At 22.7% G+C, this 20,213-nt stretch overlaps 1 protein-coding gene across 1 annotated transcript in view; it reads left to right on the top strand.

The window, feature by feature from the left end:
- Nucleotides 1-4,299: 4,299 nt before the first annotated feature.
- Nucleotides 4,300-20,213, top strand: part of nAChRalpha6 (nicotinic acetylcholine receptor alpha6) — a 155,405-nt gene continuing 139,491 nt past the window's right edge. Inside the window, exons 1-2 of the mRNA XM_011500466.1 lie at nucleotides 4,300-4,467; nucleotides 17,010-17,054. Of these exons, the coding sequence (XP_011498768.1) occupies nucleotides 4,300-4,467; nucleotides 17,010-17,054 (213 nt within the window). The remainder of the gene's footprint in view (nucleotides 4,468-17,009; nucleotides 17,055-20,213) is intronic.

Below are 20,213 nucleotides of genomic sequence, written 5' to 3'. Positions count from 1 at the left end.
TTACATGAAAAACTCTTTACACAAAAGAAAGAACACGAATATGAGATTTTACTAATAACATGTTTTTTTTGTAAATATAATGGAATATAAAATAGATTAATTTCATAAACGTAAAATAAATGACTTCAAATTTTTATGAATTAATGATGTATCACAAAAAATGAAATATATATTTCGAAATAAATTGAAATTTGAATGAAAATTGTTATTTTTTTTACATATAATAAGTTATTTATAAAAAAAATATATTAATAATATATTAATATAGAAATAAATGAATGTTAAGCTTTTAATAAAGTTTACGTCTCTGAAAAATATTTCTTTTTTTTACATATTCCTATATATAATTAATTTCTGTATGTATCTGATGTTGTGGATCGTAACAATAAAAGAAATAATTTTGATTATAACCTATTACCTTCTATTGAATATTATAACATTTCTTTATGACTGTATATTTAATTATTATATTTTTAATTTTGTGTAATATATAGAATTTTAATTATATATTAATTCAAGTGTTAATATATTGTTCTTACCATAACTAAAATATTTTAAATCTATATATTCTTAAGTTCTTGAAGAATATTTAAAATTAATAAATGTATTTTATACCTTACAGTTGTATTATATTAATGTTAAAAAGCTATGGTTATTTTTTTTGCATCAAAAAAATGCCTCATATATATATTTCTACAAACAAATAATTATGTATTTTATAAAAGAAATAAAAATAAATAGGCTATATAGATTTGAAGAAAAAGAAAGAAATAAAAATAAAGGCGAATGGAATGAAAAATAAAACTTAGGATTATTCGGGCTACAAATAGGATTGAGGTCACATGTATAGAATAAAATTTCAGTAGCGCGAGTTCGAACATTGTGGGACCCACCTAATACCATTTAATTACCTTTATTATTATTTTCATTCTTCATTGTTACGACTCTAAAAACTTCTTTTAAAACCATATAATTAATATTAATAATAAATATACAATATGATAATATTAATAATATGTATATATAATATGTATAATATTAATACATTAATATATAATATATATCTAATGTAATTTATGTACATGAATAAATTAAGTAGATACTCCAGTGATAAAGAAAATTTTGAACTAAAAATATTATATTACTATAATTATTTAAAACAGTATTAATAAAAACCTTGAATTTATTATATTTTTTTGTTATATAGTTTAATATATTTATCAAGCATTTTATTACTCCGAAATATATGAATTTTATTTACACTAAAGTATAATTGCCAAGTAATAATATCATATGCTATCTTCTAGAAAAATTAGTATATTAAAATAAATAAATATCATATGAATATTGTTATCAAATTTATCAAACAAGTAGTGTACTTTCTTTTATTAGATATTATCCTGTAAAAAATAGGTAGACAAAATTTTTGTTATAAATATTATGTCTATTTATAATTTGATCAAATTCTACGAAGTTTTAAAAAATATCCATAATATTCATTGATATCTAGGTAAAATTAAACAATCAATTAAATATATAATAATATTCCATTTATGTCATTCAAATTTTATAATTATAATTAACAATTCTAAAAATTAAAGGGAATAATTTTGTCAATTATATCATAACCAATAAATGTAATCAGATTAGATGTATAAAAGAAACTTTATTAGTACTGAATATTTTATGTTATTGTATTAAATAAATTTGAATATTCATCATATATTCTAAATTTAAATCTTTTAATACTTAAAACAAGTTTTTTATTCTTTAAGGGATTTTTTATTTTAAACTATTCTTTACAATATATTATTAAAATAAGTCAAAATGATGAATAATCAAAAATGATTCTTAAAAATTATTAAGAAAGTAATTATACTGATAATTAACAATATATTATATATTTGTTTTTAAATTCATGAGTAATATATTATAATTGTATAGATCAAAATAATTACAGATTCTAATCATTAATTAGTATATTATGGTATATAAAGTTGGATTCATATGCTTTATGTTTCATCGATATCATTATTTTTTATATTTAGTCATATTATTTATTCCTAAACGTAGACCATAAATTACATAAAAAATAAAAAGACGTTCAAAAGAACAGATATATGAAAAAAGAATTTGAAAGATACAAGAATATATAATAGGATATTTTTTAGGTTACTATACACTTGCAGTGTATAGTAGCATTCCTGATTTATCGAAATCTATATCAACAATTAGTACAGTTACAGATGCGAATATTTGAAAAAGTAAAAAGTAAGAGCAATCCGCAGAGATAAAACATGAAATCAATAATTAACAAAACAAATGATTAAAGCAAATATATGGGAACTTATTTTTGAAAACATTTGCGTATCAATTTTATTTTATTTGCTACAATTTGTTATAATATACGAGTTAGCCATGCTGCCATATTTAAAAAGTGAAAATAGTATTTGAATGGATATTATTTATATTGCAGCATTTATCGAAGAAAAAAATTATATTTTGAAACAAAAATATTCTATACATATTTTTTGTGGTTATGATTAAATAGTTGTATTTTCATATCTCACATATGTACTTACATGATATGATGTAGATATTATAAGAAACATTATGTATTCTGGAAAACTGAAAATGTTATTTAAAAAGGGTCTCTTTTTATTCGATTTAAATTTTAAAACAGAACATAAGATCAAAGTACGTAATTCTTCTTATTCTTTATAAAAAAAATAAAAATTATTTTCTAGCAATCATAATATTAAGCATTAAATAGAATCAATTCAATTTGATTAAGCACATAAACTATAATGTTAACATAAAAAAAAACTAAATACATGGCTAAATATTCTAAAAGCTTATTTTAATGGTTATTAAATTAATATATTCATAATACTTCATATTGAAAAATATATCGTCTAGATGTTCTAACATTATTTTTAATTTGTTATAAAAATGTATAATCCTTACGCATAGAAGATATTTTTATTTATAAAATTAATTACCCGATTTAAAACAACTCATTAACAAAAGTTAAGTAGTTTCATAGCTAATTGCATATCTATGCTGATTAGTAGTTTTATGTCCCGAACAAATTATTTCTATAAAATAATCTATAAAATCAAATAAGACCACATAAAATTCATATGCGACTACATACACGGATTATGTTTTCATAAAGGACTCGTACTTGTATATAATGAGAAAGATTTAAATAGCTGAAATATATTGTGTTTATTTATGTGCCATCAAATTTTTATATCTCAATGATGTTTCGCTAAGCATTAGACATAATTAATATAGCTTTTGATATAAAAATATTTGCTCCTTATAGATTATTCGATTTTTTTTATTAATTCATTAAATTTCAAATTTTCCATAAAATCATATTTCACTTAATCAAACCATTAAAATTTATTAATATATAACGATATAATATAAATTATTGTTATCGATATATAATTATTCGATATATAATATAATTTTTATTATATATAAAAAGTAATATTACAATTTAATGCCAAATACATATTATTATAGTACTGGTATTATTATGAGCTGTTTTTAAAACGTATTTAATTCTCATGCAAACCACCAGTGAACTTATTCCATTACTTAGAGTGGCAAAACCTTTTAATTAAAGAAAAAGCTTGCAACTAGAGGTATGCAATTACGTATGCACATTTGAAGCTACAATTCTATTTCTTTAATGCTGCAAAGGAGTATACGAAAATACAAAATAACACTGAGAATCCCTAAAACTCACATCAATAATGTTCACCGAAAGTGTATATAGTCAGTCTTAAATTGACAAGACACAATCTTTATCGGTAAAAGTCTCACATTTTATTAAATTTTAGATATTTGTTTAAAGATCATAAGTATTTAATAAGTGTTAAATATTGAATAAAAAAAATTAAGTAGGAATATTTAAATGATATTTAGTAAATTATACATAAGTTTTTGAATGTTGTAAATATCTATAAATATCTAAATAGAATAAAAACAAGTTATATGTTAAATAATTTCATTTTGCTTAAAATTTTATTAAGGTCAAATTAATTTAATAAGTAACTGAAATAGTTAGTAATCAAATTGAATATTCAATATTTCTTATGTTTCAAAAATTATAATACTGTTTTTTTAAAGCCCCTTTTTTCTACTATAAGCTAATCTGTTTGCTTCTTTATTTTTAAAATATGGACTATAATACTCAATCAAAAATACTGAAATTACTAATGTTTGCTGCTCGATGTAATAAGAAAAGCATATGCATATGCGCATATGTAAATGAAATGTATAATGTTTGTTGGTATTTTCCTGTTACCAGATACTCATGGCGGAGCTTATGAGAGGGCACTGTTGAATAAATTGCTTGCGAATTACAATACACTGGAGAGGCCTGTTGAAAATGAAAGCGAGCCCTTGCAAGTAAAATTCGGCATTACGCTCCAACAGATTATTGACGTGGTGAGTACTTGTTATTTCATTGTTTAAATCGAATCACATTTTCTTCTCTTCTACTTTTGAGATGATCGTTATTCGTTTTTAATAAAAATTTTGTTTGTGGTTATAAAATCATGAATTCCATAAAAATATCAAAATCTCACTTACTGAAATTATGTAAATTATATAATAAAGCCATGTTAAGAGTATTATTAACTTTATTCAATGATACACGACTCGATTAATTATTATTATTACTAGAAACATTTGTTATTTCAATATTACATCCTAAAATATTCTGATAAATTATTTCGTTGCCATAATGTTGATCATATGTTGATCATAAATTTATATTCTTTATTTAAATGCATTTTATTATTATTAAGATATGATACAAATTTGTTATATAACATAAATAATCGATAAATTATTTGTATGCAAAACAAATGGATTGAGATTGTACTCACCTATAGAATCTATTATAAGCCTTTTAAGACTGTAAACTAATTATTTTCCTTGCAAAGCACTTGTACATTGATTGATTTAAGATATCAACCCTGACTGAACCTGTTGATTTCAACAGTCACATTTATACATAATTATAAATAAAATTTTAATAACGAATCTATTTCAGTAAATATTTTTTGTAAAATTTAATTCTTGAACTAACAAAATTTTTTAAAAATAATTTTATGATAATTCGAATCATAATTTTTAAAAAATGAAATATAAAATTTAATGAATTCATGTAAAAGTAGATAGATATTTTAACTTTTTTTATAAAAATAAGCTACAAGTAATATAAGATTTACATAAATTTAGTAATTAATAAATAATGAATACAATTATTAGAAAAAAAGTAATTTTAAATGCAAATAAAGATACACTCTTAAGATTTTCTACTTTTATAGATTATATATCTTATCATTATATATTTATCTTCTTATTATAGTTTATATATCGATTATATATAGTTTATATATACATATAAATTATATATTGTATCTTATTTAAATATTATTTATCTATAAATTATATATTTTTCTGGAGAAAATAGTAAGTATTAAATTATAACGAGTTGTAGAAATTTATTCAAAAACAGTTTGAAGTATCTGTACATACATAATAATTATTATTTATATATGTAGAAAATAAAATAAAATAAGTACTATAATATTTATTGTATGAATGGAAATTACATGTAAAAAACTTGTTTCTCATAATAATTTTTCAGCTAAAATAAAAATAATAATATTGTTATCATTAACAAACATATTATAAACAAATTCTTTTAACAGAAACTTTTCTTTTAATTCTGGAATTTCATTATTTTCATATAGTGTATTTTTACGAGTAGTTCTGTGATTTATTTGAAAAATTATACATTAAAAAATAGAATCTAATAATCTAATAATTAATTATATTCAATTATAATTAAAATTATTGATTAAAAATATCTTTGAGTTAATTGTCGTGAATATTTAAATTTATTTGATTATATATGAACATATGAGCTTTAACTACTATCCATGAATAATATGATTATGAATATTTTAAACAATTAAATTTGCATTTTAAATTTATCATTTTTATATTTATCTTGTAAAAATATTTGAAAGATCATACCTGTAAAATAATAATAAGATATCGTTAAAAGTTAGTAGTTAAAAATTACTGATTCATGATTGTGAAAAAAATATATATATAATTATATAAACAATAAAATATAAATATAGTTTTTAATAAAATCATGCTATTGAATATATTTGAAAGACTTCAAGCTTTGTTTTATTACTATTGTATTATTACCATTCGTTCTATCGATGTTTTCATGATTAATGCTTAGCAACTTTTTTACATACATTGATTTGTTTCATTTTGGTAGTTTCAGAACAAATTTTTGTTTCGATATCCATAACTACAATAATAATTGAATTGAATTTTTCAACGAAATCCACGGTATGTCCACTTATACTACGATTTGCGAGTTGAGATTAAAATTAACGTATTTTGGATATTTAAATCTTCGATGTTTTTGGAAATTACAATGAAATATTTATATTAGTTATAATATTATATCGTTAAAATAAGATATAATATTATATTATTAAACATTGTTTATCATTAAATACTATATATATTATATAGTTTATTATATTACATAATTAAACAGTTTTTAATTGATAAACAGAGAATAGAGTTATAATTATTCTGTAATACTTAATCTACAGAATTCTTTTCATCATTGTCTATAAGACCTAATTTTTAAATTATTTTAATTTGATTAATGCTTATTTTTATATGTCATAAGATTTTCAAAATGGAAATTTCAATATATTAAAAATTTCAGTTCGAATTTCAAATATTTTACCATAAAAAATTTTTATTATTCAAAATTATCTTGTAGTAAATAAAATTTTACTTTTACTTAAATAAATTTATTAAAATAAATAACTTTTACTTAAATTCTTAGAAACTTTAGCATATTCCTTTTCTAGATATATCATCGAACTAGAATAGAAAACTCGAATCACAAATTGTGCATTTATAATTTCTTATTCCATTCCTTATTAATATTAATTTTAATATTAATACTTTACTAAGTACATATTTTATATTTTAATAGAAAATTCAGAAAAGCATTTTTTTACCAAAAAAGTCAGTAAATAATCTAAAATATTTTATAAATCTATTTCCTAATATGTAGTTATAAGTAAATTAGTACTCGCATATACAATATATGTAAAAAAAAAATTTGTAAGTGAATAAATTAGCTTAATGAACATATTTAATTCGCAAGTTTATTATTTAACTTACGAATTATTTAACTTATTTATTTAACTTTATTTATTTATATAACCTTATTTAACTCCAAATTACCTTCAAAATTAAGAAATTTTCTACAATCACGTAAAGTGATATAAAAATTTTCCTAATATAATTCATTCAGAACATGCCGACAAGAAATTGATTATTATTATTATTATTATTATTATTATTATTATTATTATTATTATTATTATTATTATTATTATTATTATTATTATTATCATTATTAATTCGCTTATGTGTGCTGGTACTATCTCTGGTGCTATATTTGTCATCATAATATCGATTTGCGCAAATAACAAAGTGCCAAGTGATCACTCCCTCGCCTTTTTAATTTAATACCGTAAAGATTGACTGACAGCAGCGAAATTAGAAGCAAAAGAGAAATAAACAAGTATAATGAGTGAGAACAGGAGAACTTTCAACATTATAAGTTGAACATACTTTTTATCTATATCTACTTTAGTAGATCTCGCGACGTGTGTATAAGACTAAGAAACAAGAAAGGTATGACGAGAAAACAGAAAGCGAACCAATATACTAAAAAAAATTCCAGATACGCCGAAATAAAAAGATTCTAAAAGATATAGGAGTGTAACGATTATTATACAGTCTGAAATCTGGAATCCACTACATTTGTTTGACTAGGGATGAAAAATCTTCATAATAAATTATGTGAATTTATAAATATCACATCTCTCCCTATTATTCAATATCTTAATATTATAAATATAAAATGATTTATTTATACTTTTTAAAATTTACTTTGACAAAATTTCATGCTTAATTTGGATGTTAAAAATGAAACATATTTATGTAATCCCAATGTTTCCTACGTATTCCTCTAACTTGTCATCAATGCTTAGTTAGATTTTAGAAAATTCAGAAATAAATAAATGTTGTAAATTTATTATTGAAATTATATAATTATTATTCAATTGAAAAATAAAATGTTATATATATATATATATATATATATATATATATATATATAATATACATATTGATCTTATTATAATTTTACTTGAACCAATTTTTTTTAATGAAATATACGAAAATCATATAAAACAACCATTTTATTTTTTTTAACCACATTTTGGTTATACATATTAAGGCGAAGTTTGTAAGTACGTACAATAAATTTTTAAATATATGTCGATAAAATATAAATTTTAAATATATGTTTAAATAAGATCGAGATGAATGTACCGAAAAATATTAGCGTAAAAATTAAAATGATCAGAGAAAAAAAATATTTCCCTTCTTATAACTGATGCTTATAAAATATTCATGCCACTTCGATTTTGTCGAGATAAGTATTAGATATCATTTTACTAAAAAAATAATTTTTCAATTTTTAACTATCTATAGTTCTCTTTTGTGTAGGAAATGAAAAATTACTCTTCTAATATTTAAGACAACTCACGAATACTCAGATCATCGATTATATACACTAATAAAAAATGAGTTTGTTTCAAACATGTAGTCATATGAACATTACAATAATTTTGATTTAATATTTATAATTAAATCTTATCGCATATTTGAATGAAGTATCGAAGACAGAGTTATGATTTGGTTGCAAAGAGTGCAACATCAATTCAAGCAAAGAAAGTTTTTATCAAAGATCATCAAATGTTCAGATAAATCACTCTCTTTGCATTGATGTCCATACTATCATTATAAATTGAATTGTTGGTATGGCACACACTACTGTGCAATAAATTATGCAAAGTCGTATTGTAGGCAGGTGACCTATATAAGGAACCATTCGAGCTGACGCCGAAAAGTCAATATTGGAGGATCCGTTCTACAGTATAAATATTTAGATGACAATCTTTAATCTATAACAATTAAATTTTGATCGAGCGACCTAAAGTAGATAGGTATGTTAGATTGTAACGCAACAATAATGAAATATAATGTTAAATACGATAAAAAACAGACATAAAATTTATATAAAAATTATAATTCTATTGTAATTAAAAGACACGTGACTCGTTCTTGTATTAAAATACACTCATTTTGTTATCTTATCTGCTATTGAATATATTGTTTGATTCTAAGAAAGATGATCCGTTTAAAATTAATGTTATGGTTTCTTTAAATTGAGTCTTTAAGTTAAGCATGTTAAGTTAATTAGTCACTAGAAATAGAGAAAATGATATTCCTGATATTCGTTTCAATTCATGCAATACATACCTTGTAAATAGTTGATAGAACAGTCGTGTTTAAGTTGAGCATAAACTTTTCGTTCAATTTTTATTTAAATGCCAACCTATATGATATTATTATAATTTGAAGCATAGTGTAAGTGAACAAAAAACAATGGGTGAGAGGAACTTTTCTCAAAGCAAATTACAATACAAGGTAATGGAAGAATAAGATAATCGAAAAATATTTTTGTATCATTCCAATAAAATTATAATGCCAGAATTTAATATAGAATTACATATTTTTTAGATAATATTCATATGGATTTTTACTGATTCTTTTTACTAATTATTTTCTTTTTATTAATTAATTTCTTTTTATTAATTATTTTCTTTTTATTAATTAATTTCTTTTTATTAATTATTTTCTTTTTATTAATTAATTTCTTTTTATTAATTATTTTCTTTTTATTTCTTTTTATTAATTATTTTCTTTTTATTAATTATTTTCTTTTTATTAATTATTTTCTTTTTATTAATTTTTTTCTTTTTATTAATTATTTTCTTTTTATTAAATTATTTAACTAAACGTAATTAGAAAGAAGAAAGACAAGATTAAAATTTTAAATTGTACTTTCTCTACAATAATATGATTTACAGAATTACCATTGAAATTGGAATTATATGAAGTTGTCAGAATTTTATTATTGTTTTAAAAAATAATATGCATTTTTAATGTAGATAAAATATTATTTGGTAAAAAATGAATGATTATAAATCAAATATTCATCTATTATTATAAGCATTCGTTTGTATAATCTCACCTTTTTCATTTAAAGTGATGTAAAGGAATAAGTATAAAACTTATGCTACTGCAGTATACTTGGCAGACAAATTCCATTTTCTTAATGTTTGTCGCAATTAATCTCGCAATTTTGTATTATTTAATGTTGCATGGATGAATCAACTTTCATTGTAATTGAGAATTATTTTAGTAAATATTTTTCTTGAATATGCATCCCTATTCGAGATCAATTACATGCCTTAATTAAATTGTCTTAATTATGGTAAATATAATTTTTAGTTTAGTAGTTTAGTAAGTGTGTTTATGTGTAGAAAATATATTTATTCTTGTCCAATTAATAGAAATACACATTTATTTTGTTCTATACATCCAATTTTTTTCTAGCTAAATATAAAATATTTGTTACTTTTACTGTTTTTAGTATATTATTTTAATGAAGTTAGTAAGTAAAAGAAATAAAACAATTTCAAACACTATTTAATTTTTAAAAAATTTTCTTAAAAACTTCCATATTAATTTTGAACAAATATTGTGCAAATAATTATTTGTATATTTATACATTATCTAATTTAAAAAAAAATACATTTATATTATTAAATTAAATGAAGAAAATAAGTATAAATTAAAAATATATATACTCTTTAATGAATATGAAACCGTCTTCAATTATGAAATATTTATATATATGTGTTCAGAAAGTAATAATTATTAAATTATATATAAAGCTAAGAATACATTTTATAAAATATTAATAAACTTATGTAATTGAAAGAAAATTGTAAGAGTATTAGAGCGATTCATGATAAGGATCATCAAAATTAATAATTCGAGCTTTAAGAGTACAGTTCCTCTTACGATCCTGTAAATGCGTTAAGTTCACTACCGTAAACGGGATTTTTAATTGAACTTGGGCTGCGCAAGGATGATTGCAGTTCACTTATCTTTTCACGTCTTCTCCTTCCTTTTCGCTCGTTGTTAGTTTAGACTGTACTTTCTGCCTGTAATGTTTTTTTATAGCTTAACGTTAAAAATATAATGTGCACGTAACTTTTAGAAGATAAGCGTCAAATTTAAAAAATTAATGTTTATTCATTTTTGCAGTTGTTAAATCTGTAAATAGAATGGTTGTCTATTATGCATGTACAGGTAATATAATCTTGTACCACATGCTAAGTAATTATATAAGCAATGAAATATTTAAAACATAAATAATTTAGGAAAAAAGAAAATTATCTTACGGCTGCTATTTAGTTTCCTCCTCCCTTACATAAAAATTGATGTACTTTAATATTAATCGACATATAAACAGTTATTATATAGTATTATATATATAGTAATATATATAATAATTATTATTAATGTTTATAATTGCAATGATTCTATTGATTATATAGGATATTAATATATACTTGAGATCAATACATCAATTAGTGTTCAAAATTTTAGAAGGAAATAATTAATTTTTTATTACATGTTAGTTTCTAAGAAAAGCTTCCCAGACTTTTATTAATGATATTTAAAAAATTAATATTCAATTCAAATTCAAGTACTTTGATAGTAATGTATTTTATATAAAATATTTTTTTTAATGCTTTATTGCTGAAACTTCATAAAATTTGTATACATTAAAATTAAAATAATTTTCTATAATTAAAATCTAATATATATCACACGTTTGATATAAATATTACTTTCGAATTCAATTCCAAGCTTTATTCCAGTTTGAATCATTCTTTACATAACATTCACCATATGCTGTGAAACATATTTTTCAAATATATACCTCTTATAGAAAATAATAAAAGTAGTGTCGCATTAAATAAATATAATTCTTTTATTTTTCATTTCTATTATATAAATTCATTATAATAGACATGATAAAACGTTTAATTTTCTTAAACCAATTTTTCGATATTTAACTATTTATAAAATAATAATTTTAATGTATATTACTTCAAAATCATTTTCTTTATAATAATATAAAATGTATTATTTCGTTTATATAATATTTATAACGATTTCAGGCATGAAATATAATTCTTATTAATATATTTAAAATGTGAATCAATTAAATTAATAAATTACAGAATATTTTAAAATATGTGTTGATATATTATATGATTCGTTTAATAAAAATATATTGATAGGATTTTCACATTTTAAATTGAAAATTTTCTGCTCTAGATATAAAATCGCGAGACATTTTTCAAGTAACAATTTTCATGGAAAGTAGAAGAAAATTCCAATAAAAAACCGTGTATTTCTATTTTGAATAAGCGATTTCGGAGACTAGTTCAAAACAAATTTACAGTGAAGTTTATTGAAATTTATTGAATGTAATCATTATAAGTGTCAACAATTATAGCCTAAAAATTTAATTGTAAACAAGTATAGCCTAAAATTTTATTTTTCTGAGCAATATAGAAGACATATATGAATTGTTACAAAAATTACAGAGTTACCAAAATTTAAATAAAATTAATATCAAATTAATATATTTAAAATTATTAAAGAATTTTCTTTTTTACGTTATGTAGTATGAATATCCAATGATACTGTAGAGCTTTATTAGAAACTGTTTTATTTCCTGGCTCGAACTGCCAATGTTTCGATGCTTTTATTTACCGCCCGCCCAAGCGGGTGCCTGGGATGTAGTTAAGTTGAAGGTCTCTAGAAATACAGTATGTGCTTCTTCGAAAATATGGTTTATTTACAATTACGGTATTCTTTGATTGGATTTATATATATATATATATATAATGGAAAGGAATACACTGTATTCAGTCACGTTCTTGCAGTTGCTTCGAACTGATCTTGTGTTGAATAAGTTGTCTGCTCGAGATACTCATTGATGATGATGATTTGTTGTTGATTTTGTAATGATCAGCTACTGATTGTGTACACACCTTAATAGAGAGTGTGATTTATGCTATTAATAATAGTATCGTGCTAGTTTTGTAAAGACTGGTAGTAATGAAGCACAGACTTTGTTTACTCACAGTGATGAAGTAGCCTTGACCTGGCCCTGTAATGAGTAGTGCATCATTCCGAATGCTCCTTGTTAATGGTGATAAATTGTTACTGATTTTGCATGCTTCGGATCAGGGAGTATGGCTTGTGTCGTCTGACGTTTTCTTGATATGAAGGAGATAGGATCAACATGTTGAGAATTGTTGTGTCTTCCTTCTATCGTAGTGAGTAGGTTTCTTGATCGTCTAGTCTTCCTGGGCGAATGGCATAACTGACTGTATCAATGACTGAAAGTCTACTAATGCGCCTCGTGGTGCGCTTGTCCTAAATAGCCGTGCGGCATCTTTGTTAACTGACAACAAAGGGCCGATCATTGCGATAGAAACAATGAGTGCGACTGTGATGCGAAGAACAATGGAAGTGATTGTGCACGTATATTATTTAAAAATTTCAAAAGTACCGACTTTTCCGAACCTGCAACGACCGTTGGAAAATTTTCTTAAAAGTTATGACCATTGAATAATTTCCATGAAATGATAGTCGTTGGAATTTTTCCCCATATGATAACATTTGAGAGATTCTTTGAATCTCGAACAAGTTTTTATGATTTTTTGAGAACGATTAAAAAATAAAAATGTACAGATGTTTGTAAATTGCGTGCTTTTTACAGTTATATTTGTATATTATGTATATTATATTTGTAAATATTAAAAGTATATATATTATTTATATATTAATGTATATATTATTATTTATTCTAAATTTCATTACGACATACGTTGTAAAATATATTTTAAAATGAAAAATACTAATCAATAATATTATATAATTAAGTATAATCTTCATGATGCATAAATTTTTAAACATCTGATTTTATTTGCATTAACATTTTATGTACTCGAATATACGTTTAAATTTGATATCGAAAATTCGAACATAATTTAAACATAAGCCTTGTAGGATTCTTATTCTTTAAAGACATTTGAATGAACCTTTTGAAATTATAAAAAAGACATTAAACTTTTTTTAGTAAAAAAATTAATTTTCCATTGAATAGCAATATCAGATACGTAAGAATATTTTATCTGTTTATAGCTTTATGAAGAAAATGGAAGAAGAAAGATATGCGAAAAATTCATAAAATTATTAAATTTTTTGACATGATTTTTACGTGTAATATTTTATGTAAAACCGAAATTTTAACAAAATTTGAAAAGTCTATTATTTTCATTAATTCAGCTCCTATTATATCCGCTATATACATATATTGTGTAAAGCAGAAATACAAAGATATGCATATAACATCGTGGCCTTTGCAGTGCTGCATTTTGCATTCAAATACTATTTAAAAGAAGAAATTTTATATTTCAAAAATAATTCACTCTTAGATCACGTATAAAATAATTTAATTATTGTAATTTATGATTTTACTAAATTAACAAAAAAAAAATTAAGCATTAACAAATGTTGCTTATAATTTCATTTCAACTAAATATAAATTGATATTTTTATCATTTTTGTGTATATATTTGCTTATGTGTAAAATTTTATGGAAGATAAGTTATAATGAAATTTTTTCAATTACAAATCGTTAAGAATATATTTACCTCCTCTTAATTAACTATAAATGTTTAAATATATCTATATTTTAAACACTAAGCTACTATAACCTGTCTTATGAATAATGTATAGTGTACATATAATATTAAAATACTCTGTATATGAGATATAAATTTATCGAAATCATTGAGAATTATTGATGTACCTTTATTAATTTGATATTAGATAATAATCATTTAATCGATGTGAAGAGCTTTTCTGTTTCTTAAATAACGAAATAGAATATATATACCTTAATTTTTCAACGATTCGGAAATATGTTAATATATATTTAATAATTTATTTTATAATTTGTACAGTAAGAATTTAGACAATGCAGTTTGTTGATTATACAATTTACGAAGTTGTATATAATATATAAATTGTTTAACGTATAATTTAGAAATTATTCTTAATTCTTGCGCAATAAACGCATTATTTTATACATTTTACTTACTAATTTTAACATATGCAAAGGTATTTATCATTGTAGTTAAAAAAGTTCGACTTCAATATAAATACTAAATGTATATTAACCTAAAATTAATGATACTTATAAATATGATTTCAATTACAATATCTATTGTTTATAATGTAAGGGTAAAACTAAAATGATTAGTAATATGATAATTTTATATGATATATAGATGATATGATAGAATATGCCAAACGAAAAATACTGAAAAAATAAAAATTTATATAGTTTTACTCAAATGAAAAATATCATTCTCCAAATTGTATTTATAATTCAATCACTTTTCCACAATTAAGCTATACGATGATATTATAAGTAGAAAGGCATAAAATTTTATTTAGATTGTTTATAATATTTATATTGGATATATAAATAATAATGTTAGGCTAATAAAATTAATTTAATATAAATAAAATAAAAATATGTAAATATAATGAATTGTTTAAAGTAAAGAAAATATTACTTGATTGGATCTATGAACTGGGAAATTGATACTATTTTTTTAGTAACTTTTAAAAGAGATTAATTTAAGTAGTAGAAAATATTACTTCAAATAATGTAATATTCCTATAAATTACATGTACAATATAAATGTACTAAAAATTTAAAGAAAAACAAAACTATTGTTAAACAATTGGTTTGCATACTAAATAGAATTTTTGTTGTTACCTGGTCATCATTGTTATAAAGAATGGAGCTATGAATGCAGATCCCATACAATCAATTGATGTTATAAGCAAGTCTAAAACTTATAAACCTAGTGCGAAATTGATATAAGGAACTAGAATTTTCTAATAACACAGTATTTATTATTTCCGATGAGAGTCGTAAAATTATCATAATAATTTCAATACGTGGTACTGTACACATAACAGTATTCTTTCATCGATTAAATTATAAGTATATTGATTTATTAATGTAACAGTAGTGACTGCAGAGCTATACAATGACTTAAAATATCTTAATTTTTACTTTACATAAACGATGCGTAAAAATGTATTCCCTAAATTATTCAACTTATTCGACAAGTGATAACATTTAAACAAAGTCACAATTCTCCAGTCTGGCATTAATACGAAAATTTGACATATCATTACATGAATTTTCACTGTAAAAGTCATTGAGATATATCTAGTTTTCAACAAGACAACCTTAATTTGATATTCACTTACATTCATGGGCAAGACAAAGTTTTAGATTAAATTATGACTGATATGGTTCAAAAATGATCTAACGGTAGATGTTTATACCAAATAACTGGCGAATGCAATGAAATTTCGGTATTCATCATCGAAGTTTGACTGATTCGTTTTAATTAAATTATTATTATAACTGTCCAATCCTTCACACGCGCGCACACACACACATGCACACATATATATAACTAAAAATAATAATAAGAATTTGGTGTATGAACTAGGAATGTGTAAAATGACAACATATCTCGATTACATAACTCATAAGATTACCAATATACCAATATTGTCAATATTAGTCTAAAAAAAAAAGAAACAGAGCTACTTAAGATAGCCCACTAGTTCATATTAAATAGTTATTTCTAGTTATTTATCTCACTTATTGCATCAGATTAGTTTCCAGTGCAATTTTTTTAAATACAATTGAATAAAAAAGAGAAAAATTGTATATTATAATTTAATGAAATTATGTAACAAATTTTAATGTTTATGAAATAATTCAATTATAAAATAAATATGCATTATGATTCTCTTTGTAGGATGAGAAGAATCAGATACTAACAACGAATGCTTGGCTTAAATTGGTAAGTAGACATTTACTAATAATCTAATAATCATTCTTTGCAAATCAAAAAATTAAATTTGAATTTTTAAATTTGTAAATTTTAATTATACAAATAAATACCAATAATATACATTTTCTCATTAATGTAAAACATACAGAATTTGGTCAATGAAGCTTATAACCTGATTAGTAATATAAATATATACTTCGATGTATACGTCTTATTATCAAGTAGGAAAAATATTTGTATTTAATAATCTGTAAATCAGAAACTTTCTTCGATATTATGATCATATATTATGATCTATTATTTTATAAATTGAAAATATTTTTTTTATAATGTTTAATGTTTTGCTTTGATTCGATCAAAGATTTGATTGATTTGAAAAAATCGCAAACAAATAAAATATTATTATGTAGATAAGCTCCATAAAAAAGTCTAAAAACTTATTATCGTAAAAAATAAAAAAAGTTATGAAAACTGTTCTAATTTGTTAGCATAGAAAACGAATATTTTAAAAAAATTTTTGAAAATATTATTAATAAAAATTCAAACATTTAATAGTCAAGTGTGTATTTCTTTTAATAATATGTAAGCAGAAGAATGAATATTAAACTTATAGATTAATATATTTCTCATTTAATATTTGTAAAGCATTGAAATTAGTGGAAAACACAAAAATAATTGGTATATAAACACAAATACAATTAAAACGAAAATTGAAAATAAGAGACAATACAAAAGTTTGTGCAATTGTAGATAGCATATTTTATTTCATTTTCGATTTTATTTTTATGATAGTCCAAATGGTATTCGGAACGATATATAAAATTATGCTATAAACAGACGAACAAAGTGAAACCATTAAATGAAGATGCATTTTAATACTCTAACATAAATTTATAAAGTTATATCGATGAATTTTGAATATTTTGAATTTAAATGTTTATATTAATACATTTCAAAATATAATTTCAAATGTTACTATTTAAACACACACACACACACATATATATATATATATATATATTGTAAAAAACAATCTTTAAAATTTTTGTCAATATTATATTAAATAATTTTCAAAATTCATTATATTGTAGATTTATTACAAAATAGGTTTTATTAATATTTCTAAAGTTACATAACTGAGTAATATAAATATTATCATGATACTCTTTTGAAATTTATTTAAATTAAAAGTTAAACTGGTATTTAAAAAAACTGAATATATTATTGAACTTTAAATTAAACTAAATTAATAGTATAATTGTTTATTAATTAAAAAATAAAAATTTCTGTAAATAAAATATTAATTGAATTTTGTTCAATAAGTTGTTTTAAATTCCTTCAAATTAATTTTTTTAACGCAATCTTTACTCTATTATATTATTGTTCTTGTATATTATCTTAAATAAAATAGTATATTATATAGGTATTATACCGTAATTATATGTAATATAAAAAGATATATTTGAATAATTATTACAAGTATTACGTACCGTATATTTTGTTCGCATTTTCAATATTTAGCAACATAATATTTAAATTATCAATTCCAATTAGTTGGTACTTTAGTATAAACAAAATATCAGACATTTGTAAAAGTTACAAATTAATTATATTTTTATAAACTAGCATGACACTTGTATTTATACTTTATAATCTTATAACAACATATATATATATATATATATATATTTATATAATTTATCCATACTTATATATTATTAATTAATTAATATTTAATCTTTGTATATCTTGAAGTTGAGGTAATGCTGATGTTGTAAGTATCAGCTGATTAAATTTAAAAAAATGATGTATTCAGTAAAACAATGTTTATTATTTGTTAATAATTATAATAATATTGCAATGTTGTGGAGAAAGAAGATTATTCTATTAAAGTAATGAGGGTGTGTCCTTGTAGTCTTGATTATCGTAGATTCTATGGATATGACTGTGTATCTTGAAGTTGAGGTTATGCTGATGTAGTATCACCTGATGTAGTCAGTCAATCATGCTCATGAGGTAGCATGAGAAGATGGTGTTTGAATCGAGTATGTTTGATATATGGAATAACTATACTTGATATAATGTAAGATGTTTAATGGAACTTGTTGAGTAATCAATTGCATCTTTAATTATTTATGGGGGTAGTAGAAAGACTAGTCACACACAAGAGTAATTAATGACAAGTCTTCGTGCTCTTGAAGGACTTAATGTAATGTATTAATAGTCGATTATTCAATATATTGTTGTCTGGCCTTCACAATGTGCTTGACGATTTGCGTCACTTGAGTCGACTCTTATGGGCCTGTACGGGGTCGAAGAGTTGGTTCGAGAGAGACCCGATCTATTCTTGTGCGAGGTGTGACTAGCTTATTTATCAATATAAAAATGTACCTTGTGAGCAGCAGATAAGGTGTGTTAGTTGCTGCGTAATTGATGTTCCCTTTGATTACTATTCCAATTGGCTTCATTGTAAATCACTACTAAATCTGCCGATTTCCTTTTAATAATGCACACGTATATTATTTACTAGGCTGCCGAATTTATGAAAATACCGACCGTTCCATGGTGGTCCTGCTGAGGGCAGATCGAGACTCGTGTACCATGGATTCTACTGGTAGATGGTTAGATCGGTTCACAATAGTCGGTTCACTGCGGTCGGGTCACATCGGCAAGATGTTAGCCGCAAGCGCAGTTGAGCAAGGGTGGTTAGCAAGAGGGTCGGTCAGCAAGAAGACCGGTCAGCGAGAGTGAGAGAGAAAGAGAGGCGCGCCGCGTGCTTGCCTTATATATCCACGCGGCGGCTCACTTAGCTGGCAATAAACTATCTTCGTTGCTGCCCTTACATGAGGGCAGAAAGAAAAATCTAGATGTTTCGAGAATTCGATGAAAGAAAAATAAGACGTAATAACTTTAGAGACTTCCGGGCGATGTTATTACACGAAGACCATATAAATATTACGGGCCACTTGAAACCAAAACATAACAAATAGACGAAAAAATCTCGTCCAAGTGTTTACAGAATTCTGAGATCTGAAAGGGCCGGCGATGCCGACAATCGGCGGTCTTGAAACTGGCTTCAATCTCGAACACCTTCTTTATAAGAATTAATTTCATTAATTTCAAATAATAATTATATACTAAATAAGCTTCGAAATATATGCAAAAATA

This window comes from Ceratosolen solmsi, unplaced genomic scaffold, assembly GCF_000503995.2.
Source record: "Ceratosolen solmsi marchali unplaced genomic scaffold, CerSol_1.0 scaffold10, whole genome shotgun sequence".
NCBI classification, from domain to species: domain Eukaryota; kingdom Metazoa; phylum Arthropoda; class Insecta; order Hymenoptera; family Agaonidae; genus Ceratosolen; species Ceratosolen solmsi.
Note: the sequence above shows the minus strand (reverse complement) of the source record. Positions and strands in the feature narration are given on the sequence as shown.